This window comes from Rutilus rutilus (genome assembly GCF_951802725.1).
Source record: "Rutilus rutilus genome assembly, chromosome: 25".
NCBI lineage: Eukaryota > Metazoa > Chordata > Actinopteri > Cypriniformes > Leuciscidae > Rutilus > Rutilus rutilus.
Genome location: NC_140229.1, coordinates 6,438,743 through 6,456,796, shown reverse-complemented (window position 1 = coordinate 6,456,796; position 18,054 = coordinate 6,438,743). Strand labels below are relative to the sequence as shown.

The following is an 18,054-nucleotide window of genomic DNA, read 5'->3' as shown; positions in this document are numbered from 1 at the left end:
CGGGAGCGACTGAATGCTCCGGAAAAAGCCAAAAAAGAGAGTGCAAATGGAGCCAAGAGAGTGAGAGGCAGAGCTAAAGTGGTTCTGCATCACCTGCCTCCGAACACTGAGTGTTGTGTGCTTCTTACATAATACATAAAGGTCTCTCACACTCGCACCTTCATATCCTCATCTACTGTATCCCTCCATCCCAGTTTGGATCCAGCAGGGAGGAAGGTTGCAAGCGACTTGACAAAGAGTGACAGAATGTCATTTAGTCAGACTCCATTGAGACGGGCAGCCCCTGCTGGCAGAGCGAGGGCATTGATCTGAAATCTCACTGTGAAAACAACGATGCAATTTTTTTTTGCTTTTGATGTACGCAGCACATCTCCAAAAGCGGGTTAGTGGCATAATTCGTTATTAGTGAACGCAAGTCAGGTCAAGTTATACCAGCATTAGGATATTAATCTCTTCTGCCGAGAGAGAGAGAGAGAGAGAGAGAGGAAGATTATGAGCAGAAGAGGCACAAGACTTCTGCGACACTCAGCGGCTGAAAATAATCTGACAAGGAAGCTCAGATTAATAAATGCTGTACAAATATTTTGCTCATAGTTCATGTTAACTTAAGCATTAACTAAAGTGTTACCCATTAAAATATTACAAGGAAATCAGTGAGGGCACACATTTGTTACACTGAAAAACGAATTTGCAATCTTTTCAAAAAAATAAATAAAGAAGAAAAGAAGAAAAGAAGTGAATATTGTATATTATAGAGCTCGTAGTAAAATATTTTGGTAAAGTAACAAAAGCTTTTTGTGTGCATTTCCGGATGTATGCCATATCAGTCAGCAACAATAAATCTGCTTATAGAAATGTTTTATCCACAAGAGTATAGTAGTGCAATTCATTAGATTATATTATGAAAATCTGTGAATGTTTGGAATATGTAGGTCCATATTATGGATTATCCCATTCCATTTTCAAGAATATAAATCTACTATTCATTGTTATATCAAGGAAATCTGACAAAAATTTAATCATTATAAGAATTCAGCTATATTAAATGTAAAGCTTTCAATTATATTCAAGTTATGTTTAAGTTTAGTCATGTTTAAATAATGCAAAATTTTTTTTTTTAACATTTTCTGATTTATTTTATATTAATCATTTAATTAATTTTGAGTTGCAGTAACTTTTCTATAGTTAGCATACTTATTCTTTAATATATTGTAGCATCGTAGTGAAAAGGTCCAGTCAAACTGACCGTTTCTGAAATCCAGTCATTCCAATAGGAATCTGCACGATCTGGAATTTCCCTTGAGGCCAAAAAGGTTCCCTAAGCAAATGTCCCTCATGTTTAAGTTGGCAATGTGAATTCTCTGGATTGAACAACAGAAAGCTGCTTGGTTTGCAAGTGATACTTTATGAGCTGTGCTTCATATATCTCTTCATATATCGCTGAATTTTCGCTAATATGACCTGCACCTTTACTGTGTAAATAATTCTGAGTGACTGCTCATGTTTCAAAGCATTATGGGTATTGCTTTTGTAAAGTTGGCATGAAACGGAAGTTGCAATAGTATTTTCTTCCCTTATGTGATGTATATAAGTGAAAAGGCTTCTCGAACAAGAAAAATATAGGACGGGGCTTGATTTTGTCCATTGGGAACTCTGATTGGATGGCTGTGGTTTGCTATTGCTGTGATGTCATGTGAGTGACAGGTTGTCCCGCCCTCGCACCAATACATTCTTTCTATAGATATGGATCTAAACTGAACATTAATCCTTTAAGAGAGTACATACAACACACTGCTTGCATATTTAAAATACTGGTTGATTTTAGATTTAAAATCACACTTATCAATCAGTTAAACACTGATGATCATTTTAAAACTGATGCGCAAACAGATGTGACTACATATTCTGTCATTTACGTTTGATCAGTCTCGGCAGGGTGATGATACGCTCGAATCCTCTCTTCGTTTTCACGGTTTCAAACCCCACGTGTCAGGTAGCTAATGGATTTGAATTTTTTCACTCCAGCACAAAAGACAGCTTTCCCCTCTCCTCTCTAATCAGGTCTTGAGCTGCTATATTTAGCGCCTACTGGCGGAGAATGATTTCTGTAGGGATTGTATGCAGGCCTTGATGTTACATAAGGAAATATGAAACACGGCATTTGAGGAATATCAATCCACTATGAGGAAAAAAATAGACACGACGGCACTATAAATACAGCAGCGTTTCCGTTCACAGATGCAAGGCTTTTCTGGATACGAGCTGAGCTCAAGCAAACATAGTGTGCGGCATCGCAATCGTGTGTCACGTCAGTCTTGGCTGAACGTTCTCTCAAGAAATGCGCATGCTTTTAAACTTTTGAGCAGGTCTTGCACTGAAGGGTTGTGACAAAAAGCCAAAGACTAATGATGCCTGGGAGGCTCTTGAAAACAAGCAAAATGTCAAAACTAGGACCCACTCAGCCTGGCTGCTGGCAATACGGAATCTTGAGTTTCTGACTGAAAAGACAGATGCTTGGTGTCTGAATAGGCTTCTTGTGACGTTATCAGAGATGCGGTTCACAAAAAAGGCTTTGTGGTAACAATGTGATTTCTGTTGTACCTGTATTACAGGTATAATGATTGATCAAACACATATTCAAATTCAAAATTGCTCTGATTATAATGACAATACTGAATGGGCACACCCTTCTCTTCACATACATTTTTCACTTTCATTTCAAATGTATTTCAGTGTTTTGTTTCATTCCAGCACATGCACAGTTTGATAAAGGGTTTCTGTTTTTAGCTTGGGCAATAATTATTAAAAGTAGACTCACAAACATGTCAAAAAGCGACATTTGAAGTGATACAACTGTTTGAAATCATGTTTTGCTTTGAATCTAATAATGCAAACCGGTTTGTTTGAGGGTTACTGTATGTTTAAGTTAAGGCTGTAGCAATATCATTATCTTAATATGAAAACCATTGCATCCTCACAAATATATAAGGTCTATTAGTGTGTGACTGTTTAATATTTATTGTAAATTGGAGGCAGAAATGTCTCAAAATGTCATATCAATCTGACAAAACCACTATGTGGGAATGTCCTTAAAGGGTTAGTTCACCCAAAAATTAAAATTCTGTCAGTAATTACTCACCCTCATGTTGTTCCAACCGCGTAAGACCTTCGTTCATCTTCGGAACACAAATTAAGATATTTTTGATGAAATCTGAGCCATGTTTCACTCCTCCATAGGCTTCCAGTGTGACCGAAACTTGCTGGCCCAGAAAAGTTATTAAAGAGATCGTTAATATAGTCGTTAGTGACTCCAGTGGCTCAATCTTAAGTATATCAAGCGACGAGAATACTTTTTGTGCGCAAAAACAAACAAAAATAACGACTTTATTCCACTATTCATTTCCTTCTCTCTGGATGTCTAGTTGGTTTGCGTAGTGTTTTTGCGCAGCGCGTCTGTGTTACACGTCACCACGTAGGCTCACTATTGGCCGACGCCGGTCATGTGTGTGTTGCGTGATGACGTGCAACACAGACGCGCAGCGCAAAAACACTACGAGGCCCAGAGAGAAGGAAATGAAAAGTGGAATAAAGTCGTTATTTTTGTTTGTTTTTGCGCACAAAAAGTATTCTCGTCGCATGATAAACTTAATGTAGTGCCACTGTAGTTACTTGGACTATTTTAACGATGTTTTAATAACTATTCTGGGCCGGTGAGTTTCGGTCACACTGGAAGCCTATGGATGGAGGAGTCAAAATTCTGTCAGATTTCATCAAAAATATCTTAATTTGTGTTCCGAAGATGAACGAAAGACTTACATGGTTGGAACAACATGAGGGTGAGTAATTACTGACAGAATTTTCATTTTTGGGTGAACTAACCCTTTAAAGCTAAAAAATGATATATTTGAGTTATACTTGAAGTAAAAATTGTGTTTCAGCCAGAACAAGTTCTTGCAAAAACAAGTTCTTTTGCTTTTCTTTCTATTATTTTGTCCTTTATATGGAGCCCCTGAGGGGACAAAAATATGAAATGGGGGGATAAGTATCTTTCAATGCTATTTTGTTCTCTTGCAAAATTATTAGGTTCCCGGAGAGACTTTGCATTCTCTCGCAAAACATTTCCGTTCCCCTGAGAAAGCACTGAAATACAAAGTTCATGAAACTCTAGATGGCACATGCTGATAGGTCCTTAACTCAATCTGCTTGCAATCACATCATTCTCTATAGGGACAGCTGATTGGTTCCTGCTGTATCGGTAAACCAATGAGCTCGCTGTTCAATCTTCAAATACTTGATCAGCATTTGCTATAGCAGTTGCAGTGCGCTTTCAGAAACCCTCCACCTTCCCCAGCTCCACCTGTATAGATCTGCTAGATTTCGGGTAATTCATGTATGCTATATTGTACAGCAGTGTGTCGTGTGTGTGTATTGGCAGTAGCAAGTCCTGTACTTGCTCTGCAGCAGCAATAAACAACAGCATAATTTATTCCGCCAAGACCAAACATATCAACATTGTCATACCCATTACCATGCCAAACACTCTGAGAGTTGTCAAGACAGAAATACAGCTTTTCCTCTCGTCACCATGTCCCTTTAGGGGCTCCATACCTTCACACTTGTCTTGTGACACCCCAGATATGCGAGAGGTGTTCATTTGTTTGTTTTCATTTCTACAAATGCCAAAAGAAATCTTTTCGTGTGTAGGATTAGGGCTTTTTAGCTATAGTTTAGTTTCACAAGTCTCTGGTATGTCCTCATTTCGATAGCTAGACAAATGTGTGCCATTCTGTGTCTGTGACCTATTGAAGCTTTAACCTGAATTAGGGTGTTATTTATGTGGCACATTAGAAGGATGGTTAGTTATTGTCCTTCAGAGATAGAAAGCAGCAGGAGAAAGCGACATGAACTTACAGTGAGGATGAGTCATTGATACAGGTCCCGTAACACACGCTCTAAATAAAAGTCCTTAAATACAGGGCCAATGTACTGTGTTAATATGAAGGAAATTATTGTATTGCTTTTTCACAGGGTTTTTACTCATATTTTGAATCATGCATTTAAATGCGTTGTGTTTTAGGGTTAATAAAATGTCCATAAACTTACCGTATCATGTCCTGGCAGAATTTTTTTTTTTTTTTTTTTTTTGTCTTACAGTGTATTGCATGAGAGTGTATATCGAAAAAGTCATAAGTAATTTACTCTTAAAAGTCCTAAAGTGTATTACTGGAAGTTTCTGTAGAGCCTCAAAAGATCTCAAATAACATCAATACATTAAAAAATGATGTATGCACTTTCAGCCATGCGGTTAAAATTTCTACAACAGCTCCACCCGTTTACTATATAATATGCATATTATTTATCCATCAGTCGTTTCAGATTGACCACCATTTGAACTGAATTCAAACTGACATCTCTGAGACTTCTGTTTCACTTTAATCTGCAAATCCTCATGCATAATTCAGTTTTATCATTATCTGATCATAGAGAGATCATATCCCCAAAGACGCATGCACTCCAGTTACACATTCAGAACATCTTCTATGAGGCACTGTGATGCACAATGAAGTCATAATCCATAATTCAGATGGGCAGCATTAGGTTATAAGGAAGAACATTCATTAATGATAGTTATTTAGCTGACACTTTCATCTAAAGTGACTTTCATAAAATAAAAAAAAACACTAAATGTCTGAAAGCTGGAATGCAGAAAAGTGGTTACTTTAAAGCTGTGTGTATTTCCATTTAATCCACTGACCACCTGTTGAGTTTTATTATAATTTCAATTTTAGCATTTTCTTTTTACTAAATTTGGGTTAACTTAATATAAACATGTTTGGAATAAAATCTACATGAATGCTATAATCATTCTGTTTGAACAATTCCTAATGAAGAGATTATTGAGTGAATCCAGCATTCAATGATTGTATGGTTCAGTATTCACTGCCTTCCCAGCATGCACCAAGGCATACACAATAATTATGGTTTGACAGTTTGATTTACACTGTTGTTGTTGATTTTGTTGTAATGTTTAGTAATTTATTGTGATGTTGATTCACAGTTGATAAATTGATTGTTACCATTCTGCAGTGACATACTAAAAATATTATTAATAGTTTTTTACATACAGCCTACATACAGCTTTAATGACCTCATATTAATAGAATAATTTTTAATGATATATATATATAGCCTATACAAGGCAATGTATCATGCACTGGTAAAAAGGCAAAAGGTGATTAAAGATGCATCAACTTTTCCATATATAGGTTGCATTTAAACCTAAAAAGCTTGATGTGCAAAGCACTATTCATAAATATATGAAGGTTATGGACCACATGAGATGAAACACATAATATAGAACCATTTAAAACCTTGTTACTCATTTTGAATCATTCACTTTTTGATTGAAACTTGCTCAGTTGTAAACAGTTGAATTTAATTAGTCGAGTTGCCATGTTACTGAGTAGATCATCGTTTTAAATGTAGCTACTGTAAGTCACCTTAGATACAGGAATCAGCTACATAACTTATATTTAGTGGTATCGTACAGTCACGTAGTCACCCTACCTGTCCAAAGACTGATTTGACTATGGGATGGAGGTCTGCATCAAGCGCGCCGCTGTACGCGCCAGCTCTCCCGGGGACGCGCGTGCTGCTGTGCTGAAGCGCTGGAGGTGGACTAGAGGTGAGGCTTTGATTCGAGCCCGTCCGATGCTTGCCCTTCGTTTCAAAGAACAGCGCTGCTTCCTCCGAGCGCTTGGATTGGGAAAGAGTCGGCGAAGGCGTCCGGCTGGTGCGGGAATTCCCGTGGAGTTGGATCGGAGGGTCAATGGTGTGCTGGTGGTGCCGTGACGGTTTGCAGTGTTCCAGCGCATGCTCCTGATGATATCCATCCTGGCCGCGGTGATTCTGGATCTTCTCCCCTTTCCGTCCGAGTTTCGGTTGGCACAGGGGTCTGCGGGCGGTGGCGTCGCACTCTTCGGTCCAACACGATTCCCCGCCGCCGCCTCCCGTGTGCCGGTGACCGTTGCGGTGACTCGCGGGGTCCGTGCGGACTCTCCGGTTCGTTTTGATGAGGGACGTGGTGGATTCGCTTTTTGGAAGCGAGGAGCTCATTTTGACACCCACAAACTCGTGAAGTTCTACAGTTCAGTCAGATGTAGCAGCAAAAGCCTGAATATCTAAACGTGTCGTTGGGAGGGTGGGAGTCTCACCGGTGAAAGCACAGTCAATGACTTTATAGAGCACGAGAGCATCACACAGGTCGCTCGCGCAGAGTTTTGTTCGGTCCCCTCGTGACCCCATTGAGCGCGCGCTACCACAAAAAAATCAGCAAGTGCGTCTCTCTCTCTCTCTCTCTCTCTCTATCTCTCTCAGGATGAAAGTTACGTCAAACTGCCTCGCGAAGCCATTGAAGAATAAAATACCGTCAAAATATGAATAACTGCACGTGACGTGACTTCTGCGCAGGTGAAATGAAAACCATGACATTTGGCTAATAAAAAATGATGAGAGTATTCCATTTGTATTCAAGCCGTTTTCTTTTCATTAGGGGAGACTGGGAGAATTTTACATCAGTAAATATTTCATAACTTCAAGGCTTGACTACAAAAATAGTAACATTTTCACCGTTATTGCCTACAAGAAAAAATATACAGTTCATTAAATATCTGAAATTAAAACAAGCAAGGTTCTGATAAAACGTTTTAGCAACAATAAGGCATTGAACTGGGGCAGAACAAAATCTATTCACAGCTTAAATTGCAAAGTGCGATTTAAGCTGTGCGTCAGTCGCATTCTGGATGCTGACTTTGAGCCATATTCATGTGTCAAAACATGTCGCTCCTTTGAAATCTTTGCAACTGATGTAACAGAACTGCTTATAATGCCTCTTTCTGAAGGACAGCGAGTTACTTTGATGGACATCACAGTCAAACTGAGGTGGCCGTACTCATCTTTAAAGAAGACCAGTGACATCTTTCAAACTTCTATCACATTTAATGACTTTTTTCAGTGCAGATGTAAGACATGCGAGCTATAATGGATGCAGATTGGCTAGAAGCAGATGAGATGTTTCCTGTTCAAACAGGACCGTTGTAAGGTCCCATCTGGTTGCTTCATAGGGTTGCTTGCGTTCCTTCAGTCTCGGAGCAGCTGCACAGGGTGTTTAAGCACTTATGTACATTATGTCACTATATATGGACCCAATTAAAGGAGTAAAAAACTTCTTTCCACTGCGTGTGTGTAAACAGTGTGTGAGATGTTGGAAAGTGCCGCTTCTGCCCCACACAGTCTCCTGGGACTTTGTGTTCACTGACATCTGTGTCTCCCTCTCACTCGCTCCAGGGAAAGATGGCATCTTTCGCTTCATCTCACCATCTCTTGCCCCGCATCACTTCCTCCTTCCTTTTTGATTGACAGGACTCCCCTGGTCTCACTGTAACTCTAGGAATACATACTGACTTTTTTCGCTTGAGTGGTGTTCAACTTTTTATTCAGCAAAAATGATGGATTTTTAGTTTCTTTAAAGAGATGCTCCCCTCCCACCTCTTTCTCTCTGCAGCAGGGGACACTAAAGCCCCAGGGTTCAATCTGGCCCATTTGCATTCAAGGGAGCAAAAGAGGAAAACAACAAGATGTGTTTTCATCTCACACTCCAGTAAACTAAAAAAATGAAAACAGACTTAGTTTCATGTGCTATATTAGCAAATATGATAATCAGTGGGGTGTTTGCAAGAGGATTTAACCTTATATTGAACTTTGGGTTCAAACAGTGCAAAATTCTTGCAGCATTTGTGCTGTAGATTGACAATACCTCAAATTTCACTTCGCAACTCTTTGCAACAGTTACTATTTGAAATTTTCGGGGTCTGTACATTTTTTACGTTTTTGAAAGAAGTCTCTCAAGGCTGCATTTATTTGATCAAAAATACAGGAAAAGCAGTAATATAGTGAATTATTATTAAGATTCAAAATATTCTATTTTATTTTAATAGGTTACATTTTAAAATGTAATTTATTCCTTATTCCTCCAGTCATCAGTCACATGATCCTTTAGAAATCATCCTAATATGCTGATTTGCTGCTTAAGAAACATTTCTTATTATTATCAATGTTCAAAACTTAATATTCAATTGCTACATTTTAGAATTCTTTGATTACTAGAAAGTTAAAAAACAAACATTTATTTAAAATAGAAATCTTTTGTAACATTATACATGCCTTTTATTGTCACTTTTGATCAATTTAATGCATCCTTGTTGAATAAAAAAAAATTTGAATGGTAAATAAAAATATTTTTGAAAATACCCCATGCATATGCCAAATGTCACACCACAAATCAAATTTATGTAAATTTTATGTCCTTTTTCCCCATTTTTTGGAATATCTCTTTAAAGCCACTAAAACTAAAGCCACTTAAGTGTTTATTTTGGCTGAATAATGGTTAAAAGCCAACAAAAGTCTATCACAAGACTGAAAGAATGTGAGACATGTGAATCAAACAGGAAGGAGGACATGATGTATGCAGGAGTATATAATACTAAACTGTTTTTTCCCCCTAGTAAATGAGCCTGTTGTCAAAATGCTAGTTGAGACTAAAGCACTTGGTGTTCCACTTGATAACATTTAGTTTAAAATTTCAAGTGCTCATCTTACAGTATCTAATGGTTCAATTCCCTCAGCTTGTATCATTTTTCAGACTTTCCGGTTTGAAATATGCTCAGTATGTTTACGTTTCCAACTGTTAAGAAAATCTTAACAAAACACAGGGTGTTAAACTGAGACACTACAACCAAACTACTTACCAGAAAGCAACATGTGTGTGTTCTTTACAGGACTGATGTTGCCGGTCAACTATCTGGCCAGGGCTCACCCCCTCAATTAACCCCAGTCTACTGGCACTGTCTGCTGGTTCTGAAACATTCATCAGAAGGGTTAATAATTGAACAGTCAGCAGCTTGAGACCCATGAGTTTTTGATGGGCTGAACGCTGTACACTTGTGCTTCTGCATAAACACATCAGCGCCGCAGAGTTCAGCCAAATCTGGAGGCATCATTAGCCAAATAGCTTCACAAAAGCACAATGTGTGGCTTGGGCAATGAGCTTTAAAAACAAATTAGAGAATATGAAAGTTCTGAAACATTTATGAAGTTGACCCAGTTGCATAAATTAAACATTATAAAACATAAGTGTGTGTAAACCAATCTTCCCACAATGCCAGTGGAGTTTCTAATATAGTCAGGAAACAATCCGAAAGGGCTAAAAAAAGATTTGGAAAAATAAAATGTGATTGACCCAGTGTTATTTTAGTATCATTGAGATACTGTTATGGTTTTTTTATATATACATATTTTAAATCAGATTTTATCGTATCATATTTCCCGTTAATTTTAGTTAGTTTTATACTAATTTGATAGTTTATTCATTTTTATTTCTGATTTAGCTTTAGTTGTTTTAGTACATCAAGTTAAACTAAATTAAAATGATAAATGTTGCCTTGACAATTACCTGATATAAGTTTAAGTTTTACATATTTTATTTCAGCTAATGAAAATGTTTTTTTATGGTTTTAGTTTTAGTTAAATATAATAACCCTGCTTTGACCATTGGTAAACCAATGACCCTTTGATCATAAAATTATGATTCATTTTAAATTGTATTATTGACGAGGGGTTAATTGCTCAGATTTGGACTCAAATGCTTTTCTTGCGAAGCGAAATATTCTTCTTGTTGCGTATACTTGCCATTTAGACATCTATTTTATAACACTTTTTCACTCATTTTATTTATTTATTTATTTCCCCACCCCCTGCGTGTATTCAGGGCTGAGTCAGTGGAATGAAGATACTTTTGGAAAGCATTTACGCTTGAGTGGAGGAGATGTGCATTTAGCTTATGTGTTTTATTAATTCAACTGTCTGCCCCCTAGTGCATTTAAAGATTGTCTTATGTAATTCCCCTCCTTAAAAACAAAGCAAGGCTGAAAAGTTTGAATGTCCCCTTATAAGGAAGACGTCAATTAATGCAGTAGCCAAAACAAATCTGGTGTTTCCTTTTAGAGGTAATGAAAAATGCAAATGCAATGCAAAAAATGCATAACGTGTTCTGAAGGGTTGTTGCTGGGAAAGCAGGGTAGGGTTTTTGCATGACGCAAAGGGGACAGAATAATTATTAAGTCTATTTATGGAAGCACAAAATGGAAACCACTCATACAGGCCTTCTGAAACCTCCCTGGGTTCTCGTTTTCAATTTATCAATTTGGGTTTAATGTGATAACTGTAACAGGCAGAAAATTCGAATGAGCTTCAGCTTGTAGCTCAAAGGCGACATCACGACTGTTATAAAGCACTCCGTTTTTTGGCCTCAAAAATAGGTAGCTTTCTGCAATTAAGAATTAAAGGAATAGTTCTCCGCCTAAAAAAGAAACTATCATCATTTAAACCATATGACTTTGATTTGTAGAGCAAAAAGGTGCATGCAACACCTGCAGTGTAAAGTTAAGCAGATTCAATTTAATTTTATGCTGTTAAAAATAACTCAAATCAGTTGCATAAGGTTTTATACTTTGGCATCAATACTTGAGACCTATAAATCAATATAAATAGAACTAATAATCCTAAGTTATATAATTTAGAGCTTTTGTTCCTACATGCTTTATTACTTAATATTTTCTAATTTCATGCTTGAACTAACTGATTGAATGTAGAACATACAAAATCTATTACATTTACTTCACCACAACATTATTGTTACAGTGAACACGAGGGAGAGCACATAATGACAAAATTATCATTTTGGGTGAAGCATTCCTTAACCCTATATCATATTTGATATTCAAATTTATAATGTATTAAAAAAAATGCATAGAAATATGCAGGCCAGAAATATAAACATGATCAAAACTGAAAAACCTGATTGAAAGTTTATACTTTTTTTTTTATTGGGAGATTGATGAGAGTAAATTATATATTTTTATGCAAGTAGTCTGCTATACAGTTATATTACATTACAAGCTATCAGAATTTCATCCTACTTTTTGGCATCTGCACCCAAATGCATATTTTTGGTCAGTTTTAATAAAACTGAGTTGATTTGTTTCCTCCTTGAGCTGCAAACCCGAATAAGTTGGCAAAACTCAAAAAATGTAAGGCAATCAGTTGCTTCAAATTTTTTAAGTTAAGAAATTCTAAGTTTTAAGTAACCAGAACTGCATGGGATTTTTATTTTGTACTAATACATTTTAATTGTTCTAAACTTGAAATGTTTGAGTACACTAATTCATACATTTAACTTAAAACTTTCATGTAATCTCAATGTGAACACTTTTATTAGTATAAACTTAGCTAGCTTTAACAAGCTAGTTTGCTAACATACTAATTTGTTAACATGTTAACAATAGAATGTTATACAGTAGCACTTGCTGTATGAGCGCAGCAATATAAAGGTTTTATTTGCTCTCAAATCAAACTGCGTGCACATCTTCATGCACCACCAACTATCCTAAAACCAACATTAACAGAAATTCTTCTAAGTTAGCGTAACAAAACATTAATCACTACTAAATCTCCCACTTAACATTAATCTTGCACACACACAAAAAAAAAACATTATATGGGTTGGCGAGTGCCATCGGCAAAGCATGCTGGGAAATAGACATCCCAACCGTCTCAGTTAAACTTAAGTTCGTCTAAATTAAAAGAAATGATTTCATACAACTCAAAACAATGAAACAGTTCAGTTTACTTAAAATATATCAGTTCTGTGAACTTGAAAGAAAAAGAAAGAGCTAAATACTCATAAAAGTTCATTTGACTAAACTAATTAGTTTAATTTAAGTTTGTCCTACTCAAACCAATTAATTATTTTGAGCGTTAGGGTTTAGTGTTCCATATTCTCCTATGTCATATATGAGCCATATATGATACTCAACACGTATGCAAAAAAAACCCTTTTTTTAGATTTAAAAAAAAAATTTTTGATTAAAGTTTCAATAAACTGTTCCATTTAAAAAAAAAACTTTTCAGACTATTGTTTTATGTCAGGCGTTACAGGGTTAAAGCACTTTTCTCAGTAGAGCATTAAAATGCACATCATGAATGGATGCGAGTTTAGAGCAGATGGATTCATTCTCATGTTGTGTTTTACCTGAGGGTGTATGCTGTGCTGAAGGTGAGGTCAGTTTATTTGCAGCAAGGATGAACTAGGCCATGTTGCTTTTTAAAGAGTACATGTGGTACATATGAGATGACCTGTGTGTGTGTGTGTACTTGTGTGTGAGTCTGAAGGAGAAGGAGAGAGATATCCTATTTTCATCAATGACCCATATCAGTGTGTTGTGCAGGCATCGGTTTGCACTCAAGCAATTAGGGAGCAAATCCCCTCATGGTTTAACCATTAGAGCAAATGATGTGAACGTGATACCCGACACCACTGAACTGCCAATGCACCCCAGTTTCATCAGGTTCTGTACATATGTAACTACACAGCATGAATTATGTCAAATTAATGAACATAAGAGCTGGATTTCGAGTGTCAGACAGACCATAAAACAGGCAAGACTTGGGGCAGTAAACAACCACCTAAAAACACCCAGGACACCATAACTAGAAATGAGAAAAACATTGTAACTGCCATTCATAATTTCTAAAAAAATATACAAATATATAAAGAAATAGGCAATGGTTGTTCAACAACTTTAAAGGGATAATTCACCCAAAAATTCTCTCATCATTTACTCACCTTCATGCCATCCCCTATGTATAAGTTTTTTCTTCAGATGAACACAAATGATAAAGATTTTTAGGAATATAAACCATTTCTGTGACTCCACATAATGCAAGTGAATGGGTGCTGCTCGGTTGACTCTTGAAAATCGACACACAGCGATAGTGACGGTAATTCATACGACCGTAGTGGAAGAAAAAATGTCTTCTGAAGCGGAACGATAGGTGTGCGTAAGAAAAATAGCAATGTACTTCACGTGAGAAAGTAACACAGAAGCTTCACAATGTGACTTCACGCTTCACAAAGTTCCTCTCATAAACGCTTGTATGACAGTAGACCAGAAGCAATGATTTATAGTTAAAAAGTTCAAAACATTCCCATTTTTGTTTGTATCGATGTGTGTGGTTTTTCAAGCGCCACAAATTCACATGCATTACTGTATATGGACTCATAGAGATTATTTTCCTAAAAAAATATTTGATCGTGTTTATCTGAAGACAGAAACCCACACTGTATGCATCGGGGATGGCATGAGGAAGCGTAAATGAGAGAATTTTTTTTTGGGGGGGGGGGTGAACTATCCCTTCAATCCTCTTGAAAACATAATATATCTTAGAACTAAAGTGTCTTTTAATACAAATTAGGATAGAAACCTTACCGATCTCAGGTATTTCCAGGTAAAGGGATAGTCCACCTAAAAATTAAATCTCGGTCATCATGTCGTTCAAAACCGGTATGTATTTTTTTTTTTTTTTTTTTTTTTTTTCGTTGAGGATATTTTCCTAGAATGGTGATAACATTCTTTTTTATGGGAACCGAAACTGTTTAGCTATCAACATATCTTCAACAGTTCCACAGAAGAAATTCATACAGGTTTGGAACAACTTGAGGGTGAATAAACGATGATGGAATTGTCATTTTTGAGTGAACTATCCCTTTACGTATTTTTCTCTGTGAGGAACTACTAGACACTACTGCCCTCTTCTGTCCTCAAGAGAGACTGTATCATTGTGCTCATGTAAGACTCAGCATTTTAACCAAAAGTGAAGTTTCTTTATCATCCTTGAGTAAACTTTCATAAGCTCCCTGGATTTGGGCTTCTTTGTCCGTGCTAAGGAGGTGGTTTGCTGTCAGCTGAATGCAACAATTCCAGGATTATCTAGATAAGATGTAGAATGTTGAAGTCCTGCACCTGCAGTTCTCTTTCACCCTCTGCTTTGCTTTGAAAACTCATTTGTCAGGGCTTGTGTTGAAGATGCGAGTTTATCATTAACAGAACGAAAGGGGGTTTGGATCAGGCGCTGCTGATCTTTGGTAAACTAAGCTGTTCACTCTCTGATTGACAAGCTTATGTAATGAAAGTAAAAATGAAACTCAATTTTCCAAGTACTGAGCAATATCTTTTGAGCTACAAAAGCACTCTTGCTCGTGTGATATGGCTTAAAGGGATAGTTCACAAAAAAAAAAAAAAATCTGTCATCATTTACTCACCCTCATTACAAACATCTATGACTTTCTTTCTTCCTTTCTCTCAATTATCTCAATCATTGTTATCTCATGACTTTTTGGGTGTACTTTTCCTTTCAATATAGGCTACACTGAATCTGAAAGTTATGCGTTTGTCTGTGTTGGATTGGTAACAGTGTTCGGAGAGCTCAATATGGCATTTGTTTAATGTTCAAATGAAGTTTAGCTCAGTTATGGATTGGCAGGAACTTGCAAAACATTTTGACTCTTTAAAGAAACTCACTAGCCAACTTTGGTTTGGCAGCAGATACTAGTTTCAATTAGTGTCTGTTTGTATTCATCACATCTATCTCATATCTTCATCTTTAAACTGGCAATACAGAAGATCACTCGTCACCAGATCAGATCAACCCCCATGTTTAACATTCTAACCATTACTGTTATCTTTGTAAGATTTACAAAACAAACTGGGGCTTTCCAAGAGCTGAAATAGATCACTGTTGAGAACTACTAGCTTGGTAATAAAATGCTAGGAAAAATAGCAAGGTCATATATATAAAATGACCTGATAAATATTTTTCCAAACCCACATATTCGTCACATATCCAAAACCTGATCTTTCTAGTATCCTCCGCTTGTTTCTCTCAGATGTCTGCGTCTTTTCATGGGATCAAAACAGCTGCCTTCAGTCCAAGGACACAACAAATACTTTCAGTCTTCATATAACAACACACTTATGACTAGCAATTGCGCAGTATGAATTGTCCAACAATTAAACAAAAAAATAAGTCTAGTATTAAAGGGATGGTTCACCCAAAAATGAAAATTCTGTCAGTAATTACTCACCCTCATGTCGTTCCAAACCCGTAAGGCATTGGTTCATCTTCGGAACACAAATTAAGATATTTTTGATGAAATCCGAGATCTTTCTGACCCCACATAGACTACAATGTAATAACAACTTTCAAGGCTCAGAAAGATAATGAAGACATTGTTAAAATAGTCCATGTGACAACAGTGGTTCAACCATTTTTCTTAGCGTGAAGAACAAAATCTAAAGAAACTTTTTTGACTTCATGAAACCATCACTGCCAATAAATAACTTTTATGTTTAGAAAAGTGCACTAATAAACCTACCAAGTAACATTAAGAACTTTTGTGTCTCAAAAGAACCAACACAAGACCTCTTTATCTGTTAAAAATAAAGGTCGTTCCTTTGAATAAATTGGTTTCTTGTGTTGCTATATGTTTTTTGGAGCTTAGAAATATTCTTGATGTTACATTATACGTTATAAAGAACTAGAAGAATAACTTTCAAAACATGTTAAAACGTTTTTTTATCAGGATATAAAACCCTTTCTGGTTCTACTGAAGATCTTTATTAAAATGTGTTATGCTGGTTGAAAGTCTCTTTACATCCTGATAGAAATCACTAAGTTAAGTGGTCTAAAAATGTGTATATCGTCTGTGGAAGACGTAGGACCATAAAATGTTCATCCAATCACTAAATTAGGTCCGGATGCAGTGATATGATGATTTCCAGACCTCCACCACCTGCTCACGCAGACATCACACGTCATCACCTCTGTATGAGAGAAAACGATAGGTCACACAATTCAAAAGCCGTTAATAATCTTTTCTTGAGAAAAGGAAGTACAGACACTTTATTTGATTTGTTTGTGATGATTCTGACCTAACCGATCTTCCAAGGAATTGACAGGAAGGCAGCTGTGTTGAAATAACAATAAGTGTTTTCATTAACAATTAAATCTTTTTCACCACGATTTGAAGGGAAATTATGCTTCAAACTAGAAAAAAGTAATTCTCTTTAAAAAAAAAAGAAAAGAAAAAAAAAGTTTATTGTGCCGTCTCAGTGCAGTTTCTACACTTCTGTCATTTTTTTCAGGTAAAAAAATAAATCAATAAAAATATTTCAAAGGTGCTTGTAGGCTTCTGGAATGTGACAACCTCTCACCAATATTTTGTTTTATTAAATTTGTTCTCATGTGATAAAACTCCCCATCAACTGTAAATATTATGGTTGTGATCATTAAAGATAAGATGGTGAAAAGTTGATTGAAGTGAGTTCACAGACTCTTCTTGGCAAATGCATAAGTGTATTATGAGAAATCATCGAAATGAAATGAAGAGCAAGTTGAAGAGCAACTTCTCAGGTTTGTTTCCTGAGAAAGACGCATAACCGTCTCACCTCAAGTTAATTTCAACGATTTCTCATAATGCACTCAAATTTGCCAGGAGTCTGTGAGCTAATTTCAATCAACTCATCACCATCTACTTATCTTTAATGATCACTCAGTCACAACCATAATGTTTTAGGCTACAGTTGGTGGAGGAGTTTGATCACTTGAGAACAAATTTATTCAAACTAATTATTGGTGAGAGGTTGTCACATTCCAGAACCCAACAAGAAGTTCGGGACTGATTTGTATACTTTTCATTCTCTTTTAAATATGCTGTTTCTAAAGGATTAAGCACTGTGGTAACCAAATGAAAATGAACGTAGGCTAGTTGGGTAAAAACGACATACCTATTCAATGTCACAATATATTTCTTAACTTTAGTTAATTAATGACTAAAGTTATCATTTAATACTGGGTTGGTTTGCTTGTACAGTGTTAACAGACTAGATTCAAGAATTTAAAACAAAAACAGAAAATAAATATATACAAATATTTGTTAAAAAAGGCAGGCAGAACTCAAAAGGCCTAGCCTATAGCCTAGACTATACATTTCCGGTCTCCTGTATACTGCTGTTTACACAAAAATTGAGTTTTTAGTAGGCTATCTAATGCAGCCTACTATATATGTAATAAAATGTGTAGTTCCGATTCTAAATTCTA

The 18,054-nt window shown here is 36.4% G+C and overlaps 1 protein-coding gene across 1 annotated transcript in view; it reads right to left on the bottom strand.

Annotated features, from left to right (window-relative positions):
- Window positions 1-7,510, bottom strand: part of cabp1b (calcium binding protein 1b) — a 30,302-nt gene extending 22,792 nt beyond the window's left edge. The window contains exon 1 of the mRNA XM_084400874.1: window positions 6,568-7,510. Coding sequence (XP_084257000.1) covers window positions 6,568-7,116 — 549 coding nt within the window. The 5' untranslated portion in view covers window positions 7,117-7,510. The remainder of the gene's footprint in view (window positions 1-6,567) is intronic.
- Between the last annotated feature and the right edge of the window lie 10,544 nt (window positions 7,511-18,054).